Source organism: Ambystoma mexicanum, chromosome 13, assembly GCF_040938575.1.
Source record: "Ambystoma mexicanum isolate Mex_15411 chromosome 13, UKY_AmexF1_1, whole genome shotgun sequence".
NCBI classification, from domain to species: Eukaryota; Metazoa; Chordata; class Amphibia; order Caudata; family Ambystomatidae; genus Ambystoma; species Ambystoma mexicanum.
This window is the reverse complement of record NC_090938.1, coordinates 189,190,767-189,214,726: the sequence shown is the minus strand read 5'-3', so window position 1 is coordinate 189,214,726 and position 23,960 is coordinate 189,190,767. Positions and strand designations below refer to the sequence as shown.

The following is a 23,960-nucleotide window of genomic DNA, read 5'->3' as shown; positions in this document are numbered from 1 at the left end:
GGCGCGCCTTGGGTCAAGTGTCGCCTTATGCAAATCTCGCCTAGGCTTGGGGCAGGAGAAGCAGGATGCAGAATTCCCCATCCCTGGGCGGGATAAGCCTTAGATCACGTTACCCCAGGTCACACCTTGAGCTTAAACTATTTAAGACACTGCAGAGAGAGTGAGTGGCAATCTTGCCTGCTGAACACACAGGGGGCACATCGGATCAGGCTGGTCCTGCCAACTTCATGTAGCAAACACCAGCCTCCGCTTCTAGACTGAGCAGACCCATTTCCAGCAATCTCTTCTTGTGGATGCACCCCCTGGTTTCCCAACTTGCCGGACCTGAACAGGTATGCAATGCCCGTCTTCTTACATCCTGGTTTCCGCCTTGAGATCTTTTTTGGTTTTCGCGCATTTGGTGGCACTAGCCATCTATGTGGCAAAGCATTGCTAACAAAAGAGATGGGGGGGGGGTGGTTCTGCGAGTAGTGTGTCTGGACCCATAGTAATGGGAAAGGCTCAGGAATGAATTCACCACATCACAGAATGTTAATTTCTGTGTCCTGGGGCCATTTCAATCAGTGAGAAAACTTTTACAGTAAGTGTGGCAATCGGGTGTCCCATTTAAAATCACGTGTTTCCATCCTATTCAAGCAGCGTAGTGATACTTCCTCTGCTGGCTGGTCACCCCGCCCATCTGCTCTGCCAACCCCCTCCCATCACAGCATTCAGAAGACTCATGGAGACAAGGGTCTTTCACAGCCAGTTGAATCGTTATATTATTGTGGCAGATGTGGGGGGTGTGGAGACGGATGGCATGGAGGGAGCTGCGTCCTCACAGAAATTCGAACACGATTAGGACACGTGTGCAAGCCACTTTTTAGACTGGGAGCAATTTTCCTTGCAGTTTCGCTTTACTCGCTGCTTCAGGCAGAGCCCCGGCTGTGAGACCACATGCTCGGGTTGCCATGGCTATTGTCAGGGGATTAGGTAAAAGTAGTTTGTCAGAACGGTTGAGACTGCGCCACTTGGATGATTAGTAAATGTTTTGGGAACTGCTGCACAAGGGAGTTGGCCCACAACCTGCAGCTCTAAGTTAAGCAAGTAGACAATAGCCACTACATTTCTGAACAATTTACATTATAAATAATGGAAGACTGTAGAAATAACCAATACAAGAGGGGTCAGTACGAGGTATGGGGTAACCATGCCGCTATTAGCGGCATGCTACCCCCCTTACCGGGTACCGGGTCCGGTTTCCTTGAATGAGGAATTACCAGACCATTCCGACCCGGTAATTCTTCATTCAAGGAACCCATCCCCATTCGAGCCCCCATAGGGCTCAATGGGAATGGGGAGGGTGCTAACAACGGGCCCGTTAATAACGGGCCCGTTGTCAGCACCCTTGTCTGCTCGCGGGAGCCGCTAAGGACACCTGGTTTTACCAGACGGCCTTAGCGGGTCCCGCAAGCAGAATTCGTAATAAGGCAGTAAGGGGTTGACGGCTCTGGCACCTTTACCGGCGCCGTTAACTCCTTTCAGCCTACCTCAGGATGACCCCCAAGGACTTTGAAGCTTTGTTTGCCACTATAGGAAGTACCATAGCTACATTTAGATCATCTAATTACCAGGATCCACTAAGGGACAAATGTATTGAGCTGGAACGATTATCAATCAAAGAGATTAATAATTCATAAATACTTGGAACATACCAAAATACCCAGAGGAATGCCATTCGTATTATGCCTGATTTCAGCACCCCGGAAGACTTAGATCTAGCAAACAATGGGAAGAAAAGCTCCAAATTGGATCAAACAAAAGGATAGTATTATTCATTGCACAAGCCGATAGGGAGCACAAACTCACTGAATCTCTTAGTGCCTGATTTAAGAAAGAAATAGTGGAAATGCCAGCCACTAAAGAGAAAACCATAGGACTCAGAATGGCCTCCTCAGAAAAACACCAAGATGAAGTGAAATTGTGGAAAACTAGGACATTCTTTTGTGACGAACAAGATTATCGCCTTGACAGGGTCTACACATTCCAATCTAAACTTCATGACCAACATAGTACCACACGCACATATGAGAGCTCTCAAACCTCCTCACCAATTAGTTCAGATTCAGAGACAGATGGTGATAGACAAAGCAGATCTAACGACGAACCCACAATAGCAACAGGTAAACAAATCAAATTTCTTAGATCAAATTTCGAGATTTGAAAGGGGCACGTCAAATTGGCAGATCCTCTAGTACAACTTACTACAACTCTGAACACAGGTTGAGAGTATGCAGAGGAAGGGGTCATTTAAAGGTTAGAAGAAGGATCAGGCAGCGACACAAGTAGACCTCAAACAATATCCCAGTATGGGAACGGAACCCATTGATTGTTTTTTTTTTTTTTTTTTAAAAAAGTTTATTGATTTTTCAACACAAACAACAATACAAACCAAACCGTAGTGCAATTAACAATATTACAATAAAGCATTTAATCATTAGTGCGCACTACCTCCCTGATCCCTCCCCCCTCGCGAGCCAGTTTCCATGTCACATTCCGTATCTGCCGCACATGAGCGGGCCTCGTTGTCATCCGACCCTCCCGAAGCCATCCCTGTCCCAAATATGCAAGATATCAAAGTCCTCCATGCCATCAAAGAGGCCAGTTCCTCCTCCCAAGACATACAACTCGCCTCCTGCCACACTGCTGTCTCGGCCTCCGCCCATTTCTGTAGGTCATTCCACCACACCTCAACCCGTGGCTTGCTACATTTTTTCCAGCCCATGGCTATTCTCCGTTTGGCCAGCACATACGCCAAGTCTTTCAGTTTACACACATGTTTCTGCTTCCTAGGTCTGGAAAACCCACCCAGCAGGCATGCCCAGGCGGTGTCTATGGCAAGCGTGACCCCTTTCTCTCCTAGCTTGCGCGCCACCTCCCTCCAGAACCCCTCGATCACTGGGCATGCCCAGAACATATGCGTCATGTCCGCATTTTCTTCGTCGCATTTAGGGCACGCCTGTCTGCCCGCATTCCGGAATTTGGATATCCGCAGTGGGGTCATATACGCTCTGTGCGTGACATATAGCTGTACCTGCTGCAGTCTGGCATTTCGAGATACTTTCCTGTGGTATCTTAGAGCCCGTTCCCACATCCCATCTCCCATCTGGGTCCCCACCTCGCACTCCCATTCCGATCGTAGGCCTGTCAATTCCTTCCCAACCTTCAACATCACCATCTCATACAACCTAGAGATCTCATGTCCCCCTTCCGTCGTGTCGTATATCCCTTCCAGCGTAACCTCCGATTCGTCTGCCAAGGTAAATTCAGGCCATAGTTCCCGAATTTTCCTCCCCAATCTGTGGTATGTTACATATTGGCCTCCATGTAATCCAACCTCCCCGCTAAGTTCCTCAAACGCTCTGATGGCACCCTCCTGCCACACATCACCCAATGTCACCAACCCCACAGATTCCCAATAGGTCCTAATAATCCCCCTCAGCTGTCCGTCTACCCCCGCCAGGGCAACTAGTGGAATCTGCGGAGAACACGGGAGTGGGTCTCCCATCAGTTTGCATGCTCGTCTCCACATCTTCCATCCCAGCCTCACCATCGCCGGGTACTTTCTCGTAACAGTTTCTGGCAACCAAATGACTTCCTTCAGGAAAAATGGGGCACAATCATGCCCGAATAATCTAAGTTCTGGGGTCTCTTCGTCGGAAAGCCATTTGGATACAAACTGTAGTTGGCTCGCTATGTAATAAGCCTCAAAGTTTGGGAGTCTAACTCCCCCTTTTTCATGAGAGTTCTGCAACTTCCAGAGTGCTACCCTGTTTCGAGTGCCATGCCACAGGAACTCTCTGCAAACCCCATTTATTTTAGCAAAAAAACCCTTAGGGATCATATATGGGATGTTACTAAAGTAGTGTAGCAGCCTAGGCAGAACCACCATTTTAATCATTGCTCCACGCCCCATCATCGCCAGGGGCAACTTCTGCCAGAAACTCATGCATGCGCGTATCTTCTCAACAGCCATCTCAGTGTTACACTTATGTTCTTTCTCTACCGTGTGGTAGACATCTATTCCCAGGTAACGAAACGTGTTAACTGCCCAGGGCACCTGTAGCACCGGCAGCCTCTCTATGGGGACCCCCGTATAGCAGCCCAATGGGAAAATGTTCGACTTCTGGGGGTTGACCGCTATGCCTGACAACCTCGCATATCTCCCCATCACGTCCAGGATATACTGTAAATTCTCCTCCGGATGACTCAGGTACAATAACAAGTCGTCCGCATACAGGGATATCAGATGCTTTTCCCTCCCAATCTCAATACCCACAATGTCGTACTGCTGCCGCAGGTACAGTGCCAGGGGTTCCAGGGCCAGGATATACAGCATCGGGGACCAAGGACACCCCTGTCTAGTGCCTCTGCTGAGTTGCCATCTCTCGGATATGATTGCCCCCGTCCGGACCCTGGCCAGTGGAGCACTATACAGCAGCTCCGCCCATCTAACGTATCTTGGACCCAGTCCGTATTCTCTCAAGGCCGTCAGCAGCCACCCCCAATTAACCGAATCGAAGGCCTTTACAGCATCCAACGACACTATCGCCATTTCCCCGTCGCTAATGGATCCCATCTCTATCACCCGGTGGAGGCGTCTGTGGTTTTGGGTAATATTCCTCCCCGGGACATACCCTGTTTGGTCCGGGTGTACCAGTTTGCCTATCACCCTCCGCAGTCTGTTTGCCAGGACAGCCGTTAGTATCTTGCTGTCCTGATTCAGCATAGATACTGGCCTGTACGACCCACAACTATGCCTGGGTTTATTGGGCTTAGGGAGCGGTACAATGACCGCCTCTCTGAGCGATTCCGGCAACCTCCCCGTCTCGAACGCCTCATTGAGCATATCAAGCATCGGGGGGAGCACTTCCGCTCCAAAGGTTTTGTAAAATTCGCTGGGCAGGCCGTCCGTCCCTGGGGTCTTACTAGTGGGTAGTTGCCGGACAACCGCCTCCAACTCCTCCAATGTTATCGGGGCATCTAATTCCTCTCTTTCTTCCGTGCTTATCCTGGGCAGCCCAATATCTTGCAGGGTCTCCAGCATATCCTCCCGGTCACCGCCACCCGGATCCCCGTACAATTCCCTATAGTAATTCACAAATTGTTCGTTTATGCCCTCTTGGGTATCTATCTGCTTCCCATCCTCTCTAGTAATCGTCCTAATCGGGGGTCTCGGGGTTTCTTTCTTATATAGCCATGCCAGGAGACGGCCCGTTTTGTCTCCTCCCGCGTGTTGTCTCTCAATATATTTTTTATAGTTTAGGTTACAGAGCCTCCCCCAATGTTCCGTACACTGCTGTTGCAGTTTAAGCACCAGCTCGTTGTCTATGGGCTCGCTCTTCAACGCCCGTTCCAACTGGCTTTCTGCCCTCTGTAAATCAACCAGGACCCCATTCTGCAAGCCTTTCGATTTGGCAATCGCCACCCCTCGCATCACAACCTTAAAAGCCTCCCACAGAGTTCCCGCCGAATCAACGCTGCCAGTATTGGTATCGAAATAACTAGCTATTTCCTCCCGCATATCTTCCCTGAAAACCTGGTCTTTAAGCGCCTCTGCGCGCAGACGCCACGTCGGGATCCGCGCTCTGGGGCGGCCATATTGCCAACCCACCACCAATGGCGAGTGGTCCGATAGGACCCTCGCTTTATATTCCGCCCTGGACACCTCTGTCAAGACATCCGATGTGGCAAAGATATAATCAAGCCTGGTGTGCAACTGCTGCGGGGCCGAGTAGTGTGAGTACTGTCTCACATTGGGGTGCTTAGTCCTCCACACATCCTCGAGCTCGAAGTCTCGCAGCAGCGTCCGCAGCGCCCGGGCTGCCGGGGCGGGCCTAGTCACTTTATCGTCGGATCTATCCATCCCCGGCTCCAACACACAGTTAAAATCCCCTCCCCAGAACACCGCACTCCCAACACACCAGCTCAGGCTGGCACTCATAGTCCGATAGTACTCTGCCGTGCCCTGGTTCGGGGCATACGTGTTCACTACACACATCTCTTTATTCTCGATTGCCCCTCTTACCATAGCCAGGCGCCCCTCAGTATCCAAGATTTCCTGCCTCAGTTGAAACGGGACATGTGGCGCCACCCAGATCAGTACACCTCTGGCATAAGCCGAGTACGTGGATCCCACCACCGTTCCACCCCACTTTTTCTTTACCAGCTCCAGTTTATCTCGGGTCAAATGCGTTTCTTGCAACAATGCGATGTCTATCTTTTGCCTTCTCAAGTATAGCATGACTTTATTCCGTTTTAGATAGCTATTGAGACCCCTGACGTTCCATGTTAGCAATTTTAGCTCCCCCATAATTCACTGGTATCCTGCCCACTCCCCCCCAACCCACCCCGCTCATCCGTGCCGTCCAGATATCTCATCCAAAATGTACTCCCAGGGCTCGCGGTCAAACTTAAACTCCCCAACGCTATGTACACCCCAACTTTCCCCGCACCCCCCATTCCCCCCACCCGTCCCCCCAACACCCTCCCCAACTGTTGCCCAGCTCCACCTCGGGAACTCAGGCCCCCCCACATCTAGTTCTGGCTGTTACACACAGAGCCCAGTAGGGTAAAGTCGCCCTAACGGCCACTTAACTAAAAAACACTAAATGGGGGTGAATGGACTAGCCCCGAAAGGCTCCTTCGTATAACCACAGGTACGGTGCAAACAGTGCATTGATCATTCAGTTCCAGGCCCGACCTCCCCCGGCCATAACAGTAACTATATTCAAGTCCCATAGTCTTCTGGCTGCACTCTTTATCGTCGTAGCGCACTTAACTCTTATTGCCACCTTCATCAGCCTGGACCTCCGGCTCCTGGGGGCTGCCCTGCATGTCCAACCAACCCATGGCTTCCTCAGGCGACTCGAAAAACAAGGATCTGTTGTTGTGGATCACCTTCAATTTGGCCGGGTAGAGGAGCATATACTTCTTCCCCGCCTCTCTAAGTCTCCTTTTGACCGCTGCAAAGTTCATCCGACTCCTCTGCACCATCATGGTGTAGTCTGGGTAGGCCGTTATGGTGGCCTCCCCCCTCTTGATGGTTCCTCCTTTGCGAAAATGCTCCAAAATCCTCTCTCTGTCTCGATAGTTAAGGATTTTGGCTATCATTGGCCTGGGCGGACCGCCCGGCGGAGGCCTCCTGGCCAATGCTCTATGCGCTCGCTCCACCGCAAAACCCTGCGACAGCACTCCCCCAGTGATCTCTTGGAGCAACATATTCTCAATGAAGTCCGTGGGGTTGTGACCCTCCAATCCTTCCGGGATGCCCACTACACGGATATTATTCCTCCGGGCGCGCCCTTCTGCTTCTTCGGCCCTGTTCTCCAGGTTGCGCACTTTCTGTTCCAAGACATGCAGGTCGGCCTTGTGTGAGGCGCAATCTGCCGTGTTGGCGCTCCCCTCCTTTTCCAGGCTCTCCGTGCGCTCCGACAGAGTCCTCACATCTTGTCGAAGTAGGTTCACCTCCTCCCGAACTTCTCCCACTTTGAGGTCAAGCACTGTTTTCAGGTCCGCCACCACCATTTCGAGCTTGGCTTCCCAAGCGGTTTTCAAATCCGCTTTCAATTCTGCGAGCGCAACTAACACGTCCTGATTTGGGCTAGCGGCGGCCATGCCGCCTGCAGATGGCTTCTCCTTGCTCCGAGCACTTTCTGGGCCTGGTGGTGTCTTGGTAAACTCATCCAATGTGGGTTGTTTCACTTTCTGTCTGACGGATTTATTCGCCATTCCACCACCACTGTATGTCGCGGGCCCGTACACTCCCGCCTCACCCCCACCCCGGGAGAGAGGAGCCCACCTTCCGCTCGCAATGGAGCGAGTCGCTTCTCCCGCACCAAGTGTACCTCCGCAGTCACTCCTTCCGCCACTCGACTGGGTCCCTACCAGCGAGTTCCTACACAATGTGGGCCCTCCGTCCCAAGGCTGCCGCTTGACCAGCACGCGATGCTCCGGCACCCAAGGCGGGTGGTCAGCTCGGGTGGGTCCTAGTGCCGACCACTGACCGTCACTGTCCAAAGCCCGTGATAAGTAATCGGTGCCCACCGAGACTCGCCGGTTCTCTCCCAGAGGCCATTCTCACACTTCACAGCTTACTTTGCCACCGATCACTACGAGAATGCCTCTTCATCGCCCCGCATGTATCTCCTCCGTTGTCCGGCATGGCCGCCATCTTCCCTCCGTCCGGGCCGTGACTCCCGGATCTTCGATCGCAATTTTTCTGTTGTTGCCGGGCTTACGAAGGATTCAGCTCCTCAATATTTATGCAGCATACATTCATGGACGGGTTCCTTCGTTCCTGACTCGCGAAAGTTAGTCTCAATGCACTTTTACACAGGATAAATGCAGGATCTTCAGGAGCTCTTCCAAGAGCGCGTCCTCTCACATGGCTTCCAAGCCACGCCCCCCCCATTGATTGTTAGGTCAGAAAACGACTATATACTTTAAAGGTGCGTTTGCTTTAAGGGCAACTGGAACAGGGAACAATAAGAATGGCCACAATACAGGACATTTCAAAGGTCCATATCTAACTATACTTGGTGACGTGGCTGACCAATAATATTGTGTATTAGTGGTGACAAGAAGTATATGGAAATACAATTGACATTTTGATGCTCAGAACAAGAATCTATATTTTTCATGAATACATGAAGGACTTAAGGATTACAGATTCGACCTATACAAGCCAACTAGTATAAAAAAGGATAGAGTGACAAACCAAATTCACCTTCCAATCAGGATTGCCTTGATAAAGCCCAGAGAGCGAAACTGATGGCCATGCAGTTGGCACAGTTCTACGATTTTCATATTTCTCTTTGAAACTGATACTTTTTTTTTTTTTTTATTTTTTTTATAACAAGTTTTATTCATTTTATAAACATAAACATACAAATCAAGAACAAAGAACCCGCTCAAATCGATCGGGTATACAAGCATTCTCTAAGCACGGCTCTTCGTACACATTGCAAGTGTCAAATTATCAAGTCCCTCATATAATCAGTTGCAGGTCATCCAAATTATACATGATGCAGATGGGTCTCCACGGGAGTCCAAACGTCTATGGAATCTATACATGAACTCACAACATACTATGTGTCTTCCCATTTTTGCCAGATCTTGCGTGCTTTCCCTGGGCATCCTCTGGTGGTGTATATTCTCATTTCCATTTGCACACAGATGTCCACGTCTGTTATCCATTGGTCGTATTGTGGGGATAAGGATGAGCCCCAGAGTTGGGCCAGATTCCTCTTTACGAGTCCTGTGGTAGTTGCCAACATGAGTCTCTCAAATCGGGAAATATCTAAGTCGTCATCCATCCCAAGGAACAGCAGTTTGGGGTCCATGGGTATTCGTTGGCCCATGACCGCTGACAATCTGTCACAACATTTCTGCCAGAAGATCTGTATTCGTGGGCACTCCCACAAGATGTGAAAAAAGGACCCCCTCGCCTGTTGGCATCTTAGACAGTTGGGGTCAGTTGCTCTCCCCCATTGGTGTAGGGCTTCTCTTGGATAGTATACCCTATGTAGGATTTTAAGTTGGATCAATCTGATTCTAGCCGACATGGCGACTTCCCTTGGGTACATGAGTGCTTTGGTCCATTCTTCCGGTTGTATTGGCCCCACATCTCTTTCCCATTTTGCTTTCAGATCTGTAAGTTCCGTTGTGGCGAAAGAGGCTATTGCATTGTACATTATGGAGGTTATTTTGCTGTCGATACGTTCTACCACAATGTTCCTCTCAATTGGTGTGCAATCTGGAATATTCGGTAGGTCTATCGCACATGTGGTAAGTGCATGATGCATTTGTCTGTAATGAAAGTGTTCTGTGGGGGATAGGTTGAATTTGTCCCTCAGGGTCTGGAATGACATTATCACTCCGTTTTGAATTATGTCTGCTAGCCTCGTTATTCCAGCTGCCTCCCAGGCCGCCCATTTCGGCAGTTTACCCAGCTCTGGTAATCGCCTATTACGCCATAGGGGCTGTGCCAACGTGAGCTTCCCATCCCATCCTAGATGCTTGTGTGCGTCTCGCCATATTTGCGTTCTGTGTGCTCTAATTGTGTTGGGGATCATGCGTACCTTGCTATGGTAGAGGGTCTCTAGTGGGGAGAGCCCCATAACCATCTGGCTATCCGCTTTAATGTGTGGTAATTCAGGGTTGTTATGCAGGATGTCATTTATTATTGGCATCTGGGCTGCCCAATAGTATGTTTGTAGGTGGGGGAGTCCTATACCTCCTTCCCATACGGAGCGTTGCAGGGTTTTTAGTGCGATCCGGGGGTGTCCTCCACCCCAGAGGAGCTTTCTGAGAATCTCGTCTGTTTTGTGGAATTCTATTTTGGGTACATACAGTGGAGCGTTTTGGAGGATATATACGAATCGGGGTAGAGCGAGCATTTTAAACATTGCTGCCCTTCCTAATAGGGTGAGAGGGAGGGTCATCCAGTGTTTCACGTCGTTTGCGAATCTATCTCTGATTGGGTGTAGGTTTTGGGATACATATTGCTTGAGGTCCGTCGTAACCTGTACCCCAAGGTATTTAAACTGCTCGGTTTCTATTCTGTATGGACAATTGCATAGAGCTGTCGCATCAGTTCCTTGGATCGGAAATAGAATGGATTTGCTATAGTTTACTCGTAGACCACTAAATGCTCCATAGCTGTTTAATATTTGGGTAACGATGGGGTATGACACTGGTGGGTCGCTCATATAGATCAGTAGATCATCGGCATAGAGGGAAACTCTATCCTCCCAGTCCCGGGTCCATTGGAACCCCCTCCACAACTGTGAGTCTCTCAGCATTATTGCCAGGGGCTCAATTGCCAGTGCAAATAGCATCGCCGAGAGGGGACACCCCTGCCTGGTCCCTTTACCCAAATTAATGGTGCGTGAGGTCCATCCGTTCACCCTTATCTCAGCTGTCGGTGTATTGTAGAGCAACTTGACCCAGCCTATGAATTGCTCACCCAACCCCATCCTACCCATGATGCACCACAAGGCCCCCCAGTGGACTGAATCGAAGGCTTTTTCGAAGTCAATCGTGAGGAGTGCTAGTGACTCCCGTAACGTTGGGGACTTTTCAATGGCGGCGTGCAGTCTATGGATATTCATGCGTGTGGATCTCTGCGGCATGAAGCCACATTGGTCTGGGTGGATAAGAGTGTGTATGACTGTCTGGAGTCTGTTAGCCAAAATCTTGGCTAGTATTTTGGTTTCTATATTTATAAGTGAAATCGGCCTGTAAGAGCTGCATATGTCTGCTGGTTTGCCTTCCTTATGAATCACCACTATGGTGGCATTTCTCAGGTCCGGGGGTAGGGTTCCTCTTTCTTTGGCATACAGGAACATTTTATGCATATATGGTACAATTTGTTCATTGCCAATCTTTTTCCAAGCCTCCACTGGGAAGCCGTTAGGCCCTAGGGTTTTACCATTTTGGAGTTGGGATAGGGCTGTTGATAGTTCTTCCTCTGTGATTTCTGTTTCTAAGCTCATCCTTTGCGTATCACTTAGGTGTGGTATGGTGAGTGTATCTAGGATGCTGGGATCCACTGCAGTCGTCGGGGAGGCGTATAGTGTCTCATAGTACTCTGCGAAGGTTTCAGCAATGGCCGAATCAGTCCAGGTCCGTTCAGCTTTCATGGTGGTTATACATTTTATCTGGCGCTGCCCCTCCTCTCTTTTCTCCAACCACGCCAGCATCTTGCCGGCTTTGTCTCCCGTCTCGTATAGTCTAGTGCGCATAGCTCTATGTGCTTGTTTCGCACAGGTGAGTGTGATATTATGCAGCTTCTTTTGTGCCGCTTGCAGGGTTCTGTTGTCGTCTGGAGCGCCTGTATTTATATATTGCATTTCGACATTTCTGACCTCTGTTTCAGCGTCTTCAACCTCCTTCCTGTGCGCTTTTTTGTGAGCAGCAGTCCAACTCAGTATTTCACCTCTCAGTGTTGCCTTGTACGCCTCCCATATGGTTCCTTGGTCGTCTATCGAGTCCTGATTTAATTCAAAATATGAGGCAGTGGCTTCCTGAATTTTTCCCACTAACTCTGTGAATCCTAGATAATATGAATTCAGGCGCCAAGTCAGTGGGGGCATGGGTCTTTCTGTTTCGAGTAGGATCATCAGCGGCGAGTGGTCTGAGATCCCTCTGGGGTGTAGCGTTGCCTCCCTTACCTTGTGTATGTCTTCGCCAGGGAGGAAGAAGTAGTCTAGTCTAGACAAAGATGCGTGTGCTCCCGAATGGAAAGAGTATTGTTTCTCCGTCGGATGCAGATCTCTCCATGCATCCTTCAGTCCCATTGCTGTAGCGAAGGTGGCTATTTTAGTTGGTATCGCTGGGTTTCTCCCTCTTATATGTGTGCGGTCTAAGTTGACGTCCATTACGTCATTGAAATCTCCACCTACTACTAGTATATCTGCAGTGTTGTTGGCTATGATCGGTGTGATGTCGTCGAGAAAGGCAGTTATAAGCGCCGGGGGAGCATAGATCGCCAGTATGGCAATGGTTTGATTCCATAGCGATCCTTTTATGAAGACAAATCTTCCTCCGGTATCCAGGGTTATGTTGGATATCTCAATAGGGATTCTCTTGTTTATTAGTATTAGCACACCTCTCGAGCCCATTGAAAAACCTGCATGTATTGCTGTACGGTATTTGGTTCTTTTGAAGAATTGGCACCGTGTGCCAGCTAAATGCGTCTCGGTTAGCAGTGCTATGTCTGGGTTGTGACGATTCAGGTATTGTGTTACCAGTCTTCTTTTGATGCAGTTTCCCAGGCCATTGACGTTCCATGTCATGATATTAAGTTTTTTGGTATTTGGCTCTTTCGCACTCATTCCTTGTCCTGTTTGAATGTCCGTGTCAGTGATAGCAGTTTAGGCGAGGGGAATCCCGCGCTATGGGTGTTTGGACTGCCCTGTTTTCTTCCCATCTCAAAGTGCTTGTCTGAGCCGTGCTTTCCTTGTTGCCAACAAATAACGCGAACAAGTCCCAACTCTCCCCCCTCCCCATACTCCTTCCCCAACTGAAGCATCTGTCGCCCACACAACCAAACTTAATCAAACCGTTGAACTTGGGGTGTCTCTAGTCACTGTGGCGTTGGAGGCGCCGTAGTGGAGAGTCTGGGTATTGTATTGGGCGCCGTGGGTTGGAGGTACCACGGCGGGTGATTGCAAGTTTCGTTCTGTTGCGGTTGCAATCGGGGGGGTGGCTTGCGTGGTGTGGTTTATCGCAGCCGCCAGCCATTCTGTGTAGTATTTGTTCCAGCTTGTGCCTCCGATTGTTCAGTTGCGGAGAGCGTTACATGCAATGATCTGTCGGTCATGTTTACTCATCGGCATTTTGTGGTAATTCTTCCATTTGTTGCTGTGGCTGTTCATTTGGCGGCCTGTTTGGTCGAGGTCTGTTTCTTCGGTTTTCCTGCCGTCTCCATGGGCCCCACTCGCCTTCTAGGTTGCGTTCCGCCCAGCTCCATGCCTCTTTTGGATCCGTGAAGTGCACAGTAGTGCCTTTGTGGTAGATTTTCAGCTGAGCTGGGAATAGCAAGCCGTATTTCACATTCAGCCCTTGAAGTCGCTTTTTGAGAGTGTCAAAGGATTGCCTTGCTCTTTGTACTTCTTTGGTAAAGTCAGGGAAGAGGGCTATCCGGGAGCCGTTATATGTCATGGCCCCTTTCGTCCTTGCCATGTGGAGAATCGCATCTCGGTCCCTGTAGTTTAGGATCTTGGCTATCACCGCTCGCGGTGGTGCTCCGGGAATTGGTCTGCCAGTCGGTATCCGGTGTGCCCGTTCGATTGAGAAAAAGTTTGAGAGGGATTTGGGAGCGAATAGATCGGCGAACCATTGTTCGAGGAACAGCTCCATGCTGGGTCCTTCTTCTTTCTCCGGCAGGCCGAGGATTCGGATATTATTCCTTCTCGATCGGCCTTCTCCTTCTTCCACCCTCTCTTCCAGTGTCTTAATGCGGTCTAGTGCGGCATTCACTTGTTGACCCATGCTTCTTATAGTGTCCTCCGCCACTGATATGCGCGTTTCCGCCTCCCCTGTACGGGATGATAGTTTCTGCAGATCATGGCGCAGCAGGGAGACCTCTGTGCAAATGCTATCCATTTTGACTTCCATGGCGGATCGAGAATTGGAGATAGCGTTCATCACGTCTCTAAGGGATATGTCGTCCTCGGGCTCTGGCTCTGGTGCTTCGACAGTTCTGCTCTGAGCCACAGGTGTCGGGGCAGACGTTGTATATTGCTCCATTGTGTTCTGGGTTCCAGTTCTTCTAAGCCTTTCTTTGCCCATTTCTGGTGTGTGGGGAGAATAATGCACGTGCGTTCCCCCTGGCTGTTCTTCGTAGTAGGGGTGGGGGGGGTGGAGATGGGCTGGCGGACGGACAATCCGGGGTGCCGTCTGCTGTGCTTCGGTGTCTCAGGAGGTCGCCTCCCTTCCTTCCCCCTCTCCTTACCGGTTTTGCCGCGTGCCGCTCTCCGGTTCCTTTCGTCGTCGCAGCGGTCGCTGCTGTTGGCGGCAGGCGCTCTACAAGAGATTGGAGCGCCCGCTCAGCTTAGGCCTGTAGTGCTGGTCTCCCAAGATACGCTGGTGTCGTAGGCCTCGGCGTAGCCGGGATATCTTCCCGGAGGATAGCTAGCCCAGCGAGGGCCCCGGGGAGCGGGGAGGTGGTTGCTCTTTTCGGTCAGCAACGATAGTCAGGGCTGCCCGTGGGACTATAATGTGTCGCCGTCGGCCATTTTGATTTCGTCTTGGCGCCGACCGCCTCTCTCTCTCCAACTGCCGATATCTCGGGATTGACGCTTCGGAATTAGCACCAGTTGCAGATATTGTTCCTACTGGGTTTCCGCCACCCTTGAGGAACTTTTTTAGGGCTATATTTGCCCAGATTCGTAGGATATTTCAGGATGTAGCTGGCGGCTTCGGGAGCTCCACGGGCTCACGTCTTCATCGGTCGCCGGTTGGCCACGCCCCCTGAAACTGATACTTTAATGTTGGCAAGAGCACAGAACTATGATTTGTACAATGGACTTTGAAATTGATATGTATTTGTCTCGCAAGTTCTGTCATCTAAGACTGTGCACACACTACTACTAACTCACACATTTTAAAACAGTATGTTTATTGTATGATTTTTTAATTACATTTTGACCAGTGAATTTGTGTTATAGTTGCATTCAGGGATTCTCTCTCTCTGCAATTTACGTGCCAGAGGATGCCAAGACAAACTGCTTAAGGAATTAGGGGGATAGCAATGCCAGGGAAGAACCCGCCACCGCGCCCCTCGCCGCATGACCCTGTATGCATTTCAGCCTCGTGTGAACGGGGTTTAAAAGGGAACAGCTAGAGCAGACAATCAAGGCACGTAGCAGGTGAATACAATTGTGCCGACAGCTGCAGCATCAACGCAGCACGTTTCTAAAGCAAAACAAGGAAACCTATCAGTGCCTTAACGTTTAGGGCAGGACTCGTAAAGCAGTTCTGCAGGTTGGGCCTTATTGCTGTGGCCCTTAATAAACATTCCGAGTCTGAGTGAAAGAACACATGAAAGGAGAAGCAACGCCTGCAATCTCATTCACTGCCGAGTAACGCACAATAAAGACAGTGGCCCTCATTACGACCCTGGCGGAAAGTGACTGACCGGAGCGCCACAGCGTAAATAGAGTTTCCGCCATTGCACGAAGGAGCAAAGTGCGGCCCATTCCGACCCATCGGGCACGAGCACCACGCCACGGCGGAAGTGCAAAGTCCGCGATGGCGGAAATGACCCCAAAACGGCCCACACCGCCGCCGTACGGCGCCCTAGGTGCAATACCGCCACCCCTCTTAGCGGTCACCGCAGTGTGCGCCTACCGGAAAGTACGGTGACCGGAAATATACGGAAACGGAAGTAAAAACATGGGCCCGGAACGGGAAACATCCCGGCGTACACCTATAAAACCACTAAAACCACACAACCACTAAAATCACCACCCTGAAACACACCCCAACCCGACACCCACCCTAGCGAAACCAAGACAAATGGGAAAAGTAGCGAAGAAAGCGTGCGACCGCAAGCGGCAGGTCCACTTCTCCCGCGAGGAACTCACCGTGCTAACAGAGACCCTCCAGGAGAATGCTGCCGTCGTCTTCTCCACGCAAATGACCAGAACGGCACTTGCAAACAAGAAGACCATATGGGCTCTGGTGGCACAGCGGGTAAGTGCGGTGGGGACCGCACCCCGCACCCCACAGCAATGCCGCAAGCGATGGGACGACCTGCGGATACGCGTCCGCAGCATACTCTCTGCCAACCGCAACATTGCCACAGCCACCGGGGGAGGTCCTGAATCACCCATCAAGTTGACCCCTGGGAAGAAATCTGTGCCTCCACCATCGGAATGGAGAGCATAGAGGGAGTCGGAGGGATGGAGAAAGGAGTGCAGACATCCGAAGATTCAGGTAGGTGTACCAGATAAAACAATGCCAAATCCACACAGTCCATCCATGTGAAGTACCATGCGTCCACATAGTGCAACAGAAACACATGTCCAGGAGAACGGCCACACACATCGGCCTGATAGCGCACGTTAAAACCCACAATAAATACATAAATAATTAAAAACCCCTAATACACGCACTACACGTGCAGCAGGCACACCCTAACTGCAGGCTGCCAAACAACTGCACCCTCACTCCACACACAAATCAAAGCACCTCCAAGGACCCGACCCAAATCACCCTCAGGTACCACCCCAAAGCATGTGATACAATGCCATTCCAATTCCCACAGACCCATCATTAACCCTCGCCCTCCTTTACTCCACCACAGGGTCCGATCCAAACGACGAGCTACAGGACACCCCTACCAGCACACCTGCAAAGAGGGCCAAGACCAACGGCCAGAGACCCTCCACCTCAGCTGCACGCATCAAGACACGGCAGCAGCACAAATCAGGTGGCAGCACAGAGGAGGGAACATCAACAGGCACCCCAGCAGCCAGCATGCCCACAACACCACCACCACAGGTCCCCCCAATGGATGCCACAGAAGGCACTGCCTCTGGTGGCAGCAGCACCATAGGTGACACCCCATTGATGGCAGCATGCTCCGACACAGAAGACGGGGATGTCGAAGTCAGATCCATCCATGACCTGTCCCAATCCCCCTGTCTGTCCCATCCCGTACAACATGAGGATACCACGCAGGGGCACCCACAAGACGACGACTGGCCATCCCCCACAAGCCCTGTGGCAAGGCAACATGAGGACAACAGCCCCTCTGTGACACCCCCGCAAATGGCCATGGCCCAGCAGAGGCAACAGTCCCTCGACCAGTTAATCGTGCAACAGCAGCAAATGGCCACGCTCCTCAAGGACCATGCCGATGAATGTGGGGGCACTAAGGCAGACATAGAAACATCAACTGAGACACTTAGGGCAGAAATGGAGAGAGGTACAGAGACGCTAAGGGCACAAATGGAGAGTAGCACCGAGAGCCTGAGAGTCCAAATGGAGAGAAGCACCGAGAGCCTGAGGGGGGAACTGCATGCAACGTCCAAAGACGTATGTGCCGAACTTGCCGCAGTGCGCCGTGTGCTCACTGAGCTCTCGCAAACCCTTAGGGACATGCATGGACGTGAGCAGGCAGACACATCATCCGTTGCAAGTTCCGTCCAGGGCAGCCCCCAACGTAGATCTGGAAGGAACCTGCGCTCCACAGGCAGGGGTGCCCCTGATACCCGCAGAGGGGGCTTGCAATAGCGACAGCCCACTGACAATGAGCATCTTTGGACACTGGTGTTCGGGGGGGAGGTAGGAGGGTGGAGGGGGTGTGTTGGGCTCACTTGGGTGGCGGGTCGATAGGGTGTTCAACATGACATCACATATGCCATAAAAAGTGCACGATCAACCAATGAGATGTGTGGACATTGATCTTTGTGTACTAGGCCATCATAGGCGTACAGTCCATATTGTGCATGTCCCAGACACACACAGTGCCACGAGTCCCGTGTCCATGTATCAGCCACCAGGCGTGAGTGCTAGAAGCATACATCAATGAGATGCTGACGAATGTCACGGGCCTCCGGTGCCTCGCAGACTCCATGAGGTGCTGCCACATCCCCACCCTCATCATGACCATCATCAGGTGCTTGCAGTTCTGCGTCAGGGGGCATGGGCACATTTCTACGTACGCACATGTTGTGGAGCATAACACATGCCATGACCATCTTTGCAACCTTCTCATGGCGGTACAGGAGTGCCCCGCCAGACCTGCTGAGGCAGCGGAAACGAGTCTTCAGTAGGCCGAATGCCTGTTCAATGACTACACGGGTACGTGAGTGGGCATGGTTGTAGTCCTCCTCATGCTGGTCCCGTGGGTTCCGGACTGGTGTGAGGAGCCATCTCTTCAGTGGATATCCAGCATCACCTGTATGTGGACGAGAAACGTATGATGTGGAATGCCATTGCTACGTACGCACACCCCCCCCCCTTCCTGCCAGGTCATTGCCAAATCACATACCCCACATAATCATGCATGTAATGAGACTCACCGAGTAGCCAGGATCTGTTCCCTGCGTGTCGCTCCATGTAGCGTGGTATTGTAGAGTTCCTCAAGACCATAGAATCATGGGTTGATCCAGGGAATCGGGCACAACAATGTGTAATGATCCTGTTGGAGTCACACACCATTTATACATTCAGGGAATGAAATTGTTTTCGGTTGCGGTACTGGGCCTCCATGGCATGTGGGACGACCAATTCCACATGGGTGCAGTCGATGGCACCAATGCAACCCGGTATGCCGGCAAGTGCATGGAATCCCACTTTTGTGTTGGTAATTTCCTGCTCCGAGCGTGGTAGAGAGATGTAGTCGTCTGCGTGCTGCAGGAGGGCATCGAGCACTTGAAATAGTGTCCGTGAGAACAGTGGCTGAGAAATGCCATGCAACTGTCCGACTGTGTGCTGGTAGGTGCCTGTGGCCAGGAAGTGGAGTACAGACACCACCTTCAGTAGGGGTGGGATGGCGGTTGGGCTATCTATCATGCTGACAAGGTCAGCCTGTGTCATGTCCACAATGGCGGCTATGGTGTCCCGGTCCAGACGGTAGAGGGTGTGGATCTGCTCATCAGTGAGGTTGAACGGATGTGCTCGGAGGCGTGGGATTGAGGGCTGCCTGCGTGGTGGTAGTGGCTGTGCTGGCGGCCCTTGCTGGCCCTGCCTTGGCCTCCTCCTCCTCCTGCGTCTCCTTCGTGCGGCCGGTTGCAGTTGGTGTTCGTCTTCTTCTTGGAGTTGGAGTAGTTGCAGTGCTATCAGGTCCCCCAGGGCCAACATCGCGAGTCCTGCCGGTAGCATTTCGGTGTGGTTGTGGGAGGAGACTGGCTGTGCAATTTATGTGTTTTCAGGCTGTATGGCCTCCACCTGTGGTGATTAATTCCACCTGTGCAAACTGCTCTCCCCTTTGGCCGAGCACGTCCCGCGCACAACGCTGCAAATCGGGGAATGGCATCTTACTATTGCAATCATGTATTTGTACACGATGGCCGTGTAACATTGGTTGACATGTTCATTCTGCTGTGGTCCCATTGTTGCACATACTATCTGTGCAGTCGCGAACAGACTTGTGAAGGGTCAGTGGAACGTAGTACTCGAGTAACGGTGGGCCCTCATGCATCACTGTACCGAGTTGCAACGACGGGCGGGGCGTCCCATTTGTGGGTGAAGGCAGTTGCCATTTTCACACACAGCCGCACTCGATGGAATAATTAGTGATTTCAAACGGCCACAGATGCCTTTTCGGCGTGATGTTGCAAATGTGGAATTCGAAGGGCGGCGCTTTCGGTTTCCAGCTAGCGGCGAGGAGATGCCCACAGGTCTGACTGCAAATATAACGTTCTATTGTTCAATGTCCTTGAGACAGGGCCCATGGCGAGGAAGCAATGATTGATATGAATAGTTTGGGATGCGCAATTGCTACGTGGGCGATGAGGCCGGCCGTTCCCAAATACATGTAACTTCACAACACTGGAATTACGGGCTGGGGCACTGTGGATTTTGCAGGCTGCATAACGCACAGACTCAATGGATGTTTCTAATGTTATGTGAGTAATTATTCAGGCGTTTTGATTCCGGGATGAGGGAATGATGAATGGATGCATGGGCAGGTGATTTGATACAGAGTTTGCCATGTACAGGGCTTCTTGGGATCTATCCGCCTCCCCTACGCTATGTGATGCAGGGCTGCCATGGTGGGACCATCGTCTATCTGGCCTTGTTGAGCCCTCCCTGTCTCGACACGCCCTCAGACACTTGTGTCCATGCACGTTAACATTCCCATCTGATGGAATCTGTTTTGACAGACGCATGCACAGGTACACTCGTTTGTGATGGTGTTTGCACCTCGATATAGATGGTTAGGAGTCGCAAGTGGTTTTGGGGTGGTGATGATCCTTTGGAGTGGGCTAGCATGCATATGGCTGTGGATTTCGTGTGATCATTGAAGTGAGTTGTTGGAATGTAGTTCTGATGGCCATTCTGTTCTTTTTCTTTTCTTTTGGTTGACAGGTATCTCCTCCCCTTTTGCCACTGCCATCTGTATGCCACTCCTGCAGATGGGTTTTACTCCCGACACCTGCTGCTTCGTGTTAATCAGTGGAGCAGCATTACGATCTTATGGGACGATCGCCAATGGCCCACATGCCCTTACGCAGTACTGGTGGCTCGGAGCAACATTTCGGCCTTTCAGCTGGACTAGTGCCTCCCCATTGGGACGGCCCTGCGGTTCTGTGCGCTTCCATGTTGCCTTTTCGTACGTGAATGTGGCTCTGTGTACCATGAGGGAACAGGGCGACACACAAGTAGTGGCTGGTCATTTCTTGCGGATGCAGCCCACAATGGTGATTAGTGTTTAGGAGTTCATGGCCTGATGGCTGTATGGGCTTGGTGACTTTGATGTGCATTAAATTTCTATTCTGATTTGGCCCGTGTAGCGTTTTTCTTTGCAAGTGATGTGGCATATGCCTATTTGGGGGGCGATGTATTGTGAGGAGATCTGCATTGGGTTCCAGCTTCGGAGTTTAGTTGCGTGGTACTGTACTGGGCGCGTTTGCCTACTAAGCCCGTGAGGTCAGGGATGGGGGCTGCCAATATGACAATTTGAATGTTGTCATGCTCAGGGGCGGGGGATTGGGTTTTGTGTAACAGATGCCGGTCAGCCAGGTGGACTGGTGGAATGATGTGATTCTCGGAATATTGCTGGTCACAGGTGCCTGTGTTTGCGTGCGTTTCTTGGTGGGGGACTGTGGTCATGTCCATTGGGATGGCTTCTGTATTCGTGCCATCTGTGCCCTGCAGCTCCCATTGGCCCCTCTTGTGTTTCTTTTGTTCGTTGCCATGCATGGGTGACTTGTACATTTCAATGGTTGCATTGTGACTTCATTGCACCTACGGGGAGTTGTACTTTGTGGGCAGGGAGCGGTGTACAGGCACTCAGTGGGGCCGTTTACGGTTGATTCGCGATGCCGTACTTCTCACCATGGCGGAATGGTACATTACGCCATGCCTGATGGCGTTAGGTACATGTCCGCTAGGGTCGGAATTGGCGTACCGTTGCGCCATGGTGGTGTTTGCGGTTTCGCATGGCGCGCGCGCGCGTGCTTGGTGCAGTTAGCGTTGGCGTTCACTACGGTTTCGCTAATGGCTTCGTACTTTGCTGTGACGGGTCATAGTCGCACCGAGCGCTATTCGATGGCGGTATTGCATTTCCGCCATCGTTTTCCGATTTCCGCAAGGGTCATAATGAGGGCCAGTCTCATTGCTATGTACTCCCCTTTCTTAACCTCCTGCGTACTGACATGCTGCAAGTCTATGACAAACGCCTCCTATATCGAAGTGATGTTACTGCCCTGGTCCAAAAAGGTATTTTATCAGGCTTGTGTTATTTTACATTCTGGGTCTTCACGTTTTTCCCTTTAGGACCTGGAAAGTAAACCTACCACAATATTATTTTGGCTTAACATGTTTCTCTAAGGTTTTCAATATTGTAACATTGCTTAATATGAGATGTGTATTTGGCAGGTAAACTATCAGAGGTCTGAAGTTTCCCATAGACATGTGTGAGGAAGCCAAGCTGTCCTGCTTTTTTTTCCCTTTGGATTCTGGGACTCGTAGTTTTTTTACTTCCCATTTGAAATTTAGGAAAACTGAAAGTGCAAGAATCCAAGGAAATTCCGGACTGAATGGTGTTCTCGCGCATAGCCACGTTACACTTGAGAGCTCTGCTCTATAAGACATTATTGTAGGCCTTGAAATCCCAGCTTTTAGTATTTGTACCAAGTGGAGCTTGGAAGGTATGTGCTCAAGTGCTAAAACCGTAACCTGGGTTACAATTACAGCTTCCCTGTTTAACCAAAGTGTGTGATCCTGGGCACGTATAAGAGATTAACTTAAGCAGGGCCAACACTAATTGCCTTCCCTATTGATGCCAGTCACCAAAGTTTTGTAGGCCGTCCTAAGTACTTCCCCACAGGCGAATGAGTGAAACTCCTTGCTATGCCCTGTTAGTGCGCACTCCAGGTTAGTAGCACATTGTTTTCATCAGTGTGCTGTTTTGTCAGAGTAGTGTTTAAGGAGTGTGGAGAGTTTTGGTGGGTTAGTGTGTTATTTAGGAAAATGTAATGTACGCATATGTCCTCATGTGGTGTGCATTCCATTGTGTAACCTGTGTTGTTTTGGTGAGGGATTTGTGCCTGGGGATGTACTGGTTACGATCGGACATAGACTGATTTTCAGGTGGTCACTGTTACCATGTCTTGCTCAAAAGGCCAAAAACAAGGGGGGTTCTGGGAGTTTCTCTACTACCTGGGGTATCCCCGGGTTATAGTATCAACCAGAGTCTTTAGCTCACCATCCTTTCACAGAAGAGAAATGTTCACTACCTATCAGTCTTTGTCCTGCCCAGGGCAGTCCTGCACCAAAATGCCAGGCAATTCTCTTCTGAACAGGAATACCAACAGCAACCCCAGACACGTGTTTCAGCCTCTTTGGGCCTCGTCAGTGAGGTGAGTTTTGCCTCTCTAAGAACAGTGAGCAAGGGTTCTACGTCTGGATTACCCTAGTAATTTAGGGTGAAAACCCAAAGCTACTTAATATGCAAAATCAAGGGGGGCTCTGGGAGTTTCTCTAAAGACCACCTATTGACAACTGGGCCCATCCCCTTGTCCTTTAGAAAACTCCCAGTTGGTCGCATTTATTTGCTTATATCCATGCGAAACATTACTTAGCCAGCTTTTATGTCTACTTATGCCATATTGTGTGATGTTAGGATAAGTATTGCCATGCCATGATGCCATGCCAAAAGTGTAGGGACCCCACTTTGTAATGGGTTTCCAGGGACCTCCCTTCTGACTGCCCACTCACGCCTCAAAGTCACTCCATCTGTAGCACCACTGAGTCTTGCACAAGTAAATGGCACCATGGAGTTGGACCTACACCATCACCCAGCAGCTGACAAAGATAGCCACGTGCCACATGTCAAACACCTGGGAAATGCGTACCGTGTGAGACAAGGACCAGAAGAGGGGCTCAAGAGAGTCTCGGTGGAGTTACATGGCACATCCAGTAAGGAAGTGCTGACGAGAACCACGGTGGAAGCACACCCACTGGCTTAGTCACAGCGCCCAGGGGCACAAGACCCAGAGGGGCAAGGAAATGCTGAGGGTGAGGGTAGGGGAGCCCGGAACGACTTCCGGCCCGGATGCGAGGGTGGGGAAGTGTCCAAGTAAAGAAGTAGCAAACGTCCCTTGAAAGTTTCAATGCAAAGGTGATGGTAAGTGACGTAAATAAAGTGATCTATAGAGAGGGCTGCAATGGGAGTTTTAGACCGGGAGACCTCCCATCGCGTATGTTAATGAGTCCTCCCACTTCGTTTAGGTATT

At 50.8% G+C, this 23,960-nt stretch overlaps 1 protein-coding gene across 1 annotated transcript in view; it reads left to right on the top strand.

Annotated features, from left to right (window-relative positions):
* Positions 1 to 278: 278 nt before the first annotated feature.
* LOC138521063 (uncharacterized) overlaps positions 279 to 23,960 on the top strand; it is a 45,747-nt gene continuing 22,065 nt past the window's right edge. Inside the window, exon 1 of the mRNA XM_069633586.1 lies at positions 279 to 332. Coding sequence (XP_069489687.1) covers positions 294 to 332 — 39 coding nt within the window. The 5' untranslated portion in view covers positions 279 to 293. The remainder of the gene's footprint in view (positions 333 to 23,960) is intronic.